This window comes from Sinocyclocheilus rhinocerous, unplaced genomic scaffold, assembly GCF_001515625.1.
Source record: "Sinocyclocheilus rhinocerous isolate Xijiao unplaced genomic scaffold, SAMN03320098_v1.1 scaffold739, whole genome shotgun sequence".
Lineage (NCBI taxonomy): Eukaryota > Metazoa > Chordata > Actinopteri > Cypriniformes > Cyprinidae > Sinocyclocheilus > Sinocyclocheilus rhinocerous.
Genome location: NW_015635049.1, coordinates 60,490 through 64,377, shown reverse-complemented (window position 1 = coordinate 64,377; position 3,888 = coordinate 60,490). Strand labels below are relative to the sequence as shown.

At 32.0% G+C, this 3,888-nt stretch overlaps 1 protein-coding gene and 1 long non-coding RNA gene across 3 annotated transcripts in view; one reads left to right on the top strand and one right to left on the bottom strand.

The window, feature by feature from the left end:
• The window catches only part of LOC107746469 (atrial natriuretic peptide receptor 2), a 56,787-nt gene that overhangs the window by 42,277 nt on the left and 10,622 nt on the right, over positions 1–3,888 (top strand). For both annotated transcript variants that reach the window (XM_016560691.1, XM_016560690.1), the window contains 2 exons: positions 1,444–1,590; positions 2,431–2,554. In XM_016560691.1, the coding sequence (XP_016416177.1) occupies positions 1,444–1,590; positions 2,431–2,554 (271 nt within the window). The remainder of the gene's footprint in view (positions 1–1,443; positions 1,591–2,430; positions 2,555–3,888) is intronic.
• LOC107746471 (uncharacterized) overlaps positions 1–3,888 on the bottom strand; it is a 14,135-nt gene that overhangs the window by 3,967 nt on the left and 6,280 nt on the right. Inside the window, exon 2 of the long non-coding RNA XR_001640695.1 lies at positions 1,708–1,714. This is a non-coding gene — a long non-coding RNA (uncharacterized LOC107746471). The remainder of the gene's footprint in view (positions 1–1,707; positions 1,715–3,888) is intronic.

The window sequence follows — 3,888 nt, the reverse complement described above, 5'->3', positions numbered from 1 at the left end:
TATCCACCTTTTTCTTGCCGTAAAAATGGGCCATTTGTAAATTCTATGGGTCTAGCTTCCGGTCTCATCCGCGTCCAGCTATTTTTAGCTGTACAAAACAGTTCGTTTTGCTGCTTGATATTGAAAATTGGTGTGTCTTACCATATTATTTTAATGTATTATCTTAATTATGAACACACTGGTTTGTAGATCAAATAATTTTACAGTTTACTGCACGTTGTTATTCTTCTCGTTATTTACCTATAACGGCTAATGAACCGGAAGTCACGCCCATAGGCTTACTTCCGCGTTGAAGAAAAAGGTGGCTAGAGAGCAGACGATGATGCACATGGTTCACCCAATTCATTCAAAACGTGCATTAAGAAATGAAATGCCACTGTGTGTTGCTTGGAGACGAACAGTTCTGCTTTGTCTTTATATTTTCGTTGGCAAAACTGAGCAAAACTGAGAGCATTGTGTCTAAAATGACACAATATTAACTTCTTACATACTGAACTGTCGTATAAGTTCAGTATCACATTTGCACTCGTGTGATATTGTACTTAGCCTGTTGCTTAACTATATGATGTAAATATGAGACATATCTTGAATTTTAGGGACATTCTAACTACATTCTCTAGGCTCCATCACGCAGTGAGTTCTTGCCCTGCCTCATATTTGTCATCAATCAATTGTATGAAATGTCAGATGACCCTAGGTCTGGGGCAAGTGCGTTAAATGCGTTAATAATTTTAACGTGTTATTTTTCACCATAATTAATTAATCTAATTAACGCGTTAAATTACCAGCCCTAGTATTTATATATTAAATTAATATTAATTTAATTATTAATATATCCATTTTTTCCCCATTTTCAATTGCCTAAGTTTAAACTTCAAAAATTAAGTACTGAGAAGTGTGGCTCATTAGATGAATGCTGCCCTGCAGGTCTGTATGAGTGTGCTTCATGTAGGAGTGAGCACTGACCTCTAAATAGAACAATATGATTCAGCAAACCACACACCAGCAGCACATGATTCAACCAGAATCGACCACACTTCATCGTAAGTGCTGCATTTTACAGCCTCATAAGATGCAACTATGCTATACTTAATTTAATAATAAATAAATAATAATTAATTTAATATTTTATTAATTTAATTATTTATTATTTAATTATGCTATACTTCTTATGAATTACACTGCATTATAGCTCTTAACTGCAGAACTGAGTACATGCTCCTGTTTTCTGTTTTCAGAACTATTCTCATGCTTTTCTCATAATCAGTCATATGCTGCAATCTCTCCAGTTCATCTTGTTAAATTATTAATGGGTTACCAGTGATTTCACATAAATGCAATCTTCTACTGTAATCCGTCTGCTGTAATTATAATCATGTATATCTGCTGTAATTACACATCATGTGTGGAAGCAGGTGTCTAATGTTTTTTTTTCCTCAACAGAGAAGGCAGCACCAGTATTCTCAATAACCTGCTGTCCAGAATGGAACAATATGCCAATAACCTGGAAAACCTGGTAGAGGAGCGAACACAAGCCTACCTCGAGGAGAAACGGAAAGCTGAAAATCTTCTTTACCAAATCCTTCCACAGTAAGAAATGTGTTGTGTAATATTTACTATGCAGTTTCCAAACTTTTAATTGGAGATTGAGGAAGAGATAGCTATTAGTTCAAGAGTTCTCTTATTACTAGATAACTTGCATGTGACGCAACTTCTACCATATTTTTTGTCTCATCTAAAACTGGCTTACTGTTCTTTGAGTAAAGTCTGTATTTCAGACAATTATGTAAGTGGTGAGAACGTCTCGGTTACGTATGGTAACCCTCGTTCCCTGAAGGAGGGAACGGAGACGTCACGTTGGATGACCGACGAATTGGGATCTCGCTTAGAGAGACCAATCTACTTCGAGTGTAAACTAAATGAGCCAATGCACATTGGCATGCGATTATTGCATCCAGCTGCTGCTGTCTCTCTAAGCGAGATCCCAATTCGTCGGTCATCCGACGTGACGTCGGGAGTGACCGACTGAAAGGGAACTGTTAAGATCGGGTTAAGACGAAGCAGACAAGCTGACTAATTATAGAGTACTAAACTCTCTAAGGGAATAGCTAGGAATTAAACAAGCTCATTCGTTCTTTAATTAAATGAATTATCATACTAATTGATCTCAAAAGTGATCTTGGGTCTTATTAAGAAAAAGCTGCTGTACAAAGCTCCCATATTTCAACATGCTGTAAATCATTTTCGATTTGTTTATACCTTTGTTTAGTTTTTAGATAAGGATTTATTAAATGAAATTATTTTCTGTTTTCATCTATGAATTTTTAAAATAACTGATAGTTTGCTGCTGCATGTCTGCTATTGTGTGTTTGGACTCGTGTATGGAAAACGATTTCATGGTTCAACATCATAACCTAATTCTTCTCACAGTTCAGTGGCGGAGCAGCTCAAGCGTGGGGAGACTGTACAGGCCGAAGCCTTTGACAGTGTCACCATCTATTTCAGTGACATAGTGGGCTTCACGTCAATGTCTGCTCAGAGTACACCATTACAGGTCTGCATATACATTTTTAATTATCCTAAAACTTTCTGATTACTTCTAGGTTTAAATTAGATTTTGAATACTTGATTTTCAATGTATCTTCAATGCTAAACTAATAAAACTTTATATGTTATATTATATTACACACTGTAAAAATTATTGTGATTTTAATGATAAAAGACAGTAAAAAATTGGTTACAGTAAGTTTCCGTACAATATACGGTGAATAACTAATAGATCTGACCTTACATTTGATGTACGTTTACAGTAAAATACTGTTAAATGTAAAATTTTTGGAAGTGAAAAAGAACAATTAATTGTGTAACTTACAGTGAAGAACCATGAATTGACATTCCCAGAATTTCCCATGTGACACTTAACATTTGATGGTATTTTGTTGAAATAGTGATTTCTATTATTCTATGTGCAATTTTTTAAAGTTTTACTGATTTTTTTACCATCTTTACATTACATTATATTATATTATATTATATTATATTATATTATATTATATTATATCATAAACATTTTAATTTTATTTCCCTTCACTCAAACAAAAATGAAAAATGTAGTATAAAACAAATATATATTATAGTGGCATTCATTATAAACACATTTATTATAAACAAGAAAAGCCTAAACAAATTTTTTTAAAAGTGAAACTGAAACTACTGTAGTGTGGAAAATGCGCTATATAAATAAATTTGTGCCTTGTCCTTGTTTTGTGTGATGTTAAATGCATGCTAAACTAATAAAACTTTATATGTTATATTATATTACACACTGTAAAAATTATTGTGATTTTAATGATAAAAGACAGTAAAAAATTGGTTACAGTAAGTTTCCGTACAATATACGGTGAATAACTAATAGATCTGACCTTACATTTGATGTACGTTTACAGTAAAATACTGTTAAATGTAAAATTTTTGGAAGTGAAAAAGAACAATTAATTGTGTAACTTACAGTGAAGAACCATGAATGTTAAATCATGATGTTAAATGCATCATGACTCATGATGTTAAATGCATTATATAAGCTGGTTTGAAATTTAAGTCGCTGTTAGTTTCAGATGATTAAAAAAAAAATCATAATTATAATTAATTCTGGAAATTATGGCACATTATTTCATAATAATAATAATGTAAAATACATGAACATATTTAAATGTAAAAATAAATAAATAAATAAAGCAGAAATATGTTAATTACAAATAATATACTAAAAGCAATGCTTACAACAATTAAGAAAATGAAACAAGACAAATAAAATACAGTCCACTTATATTGTATTAAGATTTAATATAAACTTTATTGTATGTGTGTGTGTATATATATATATATATA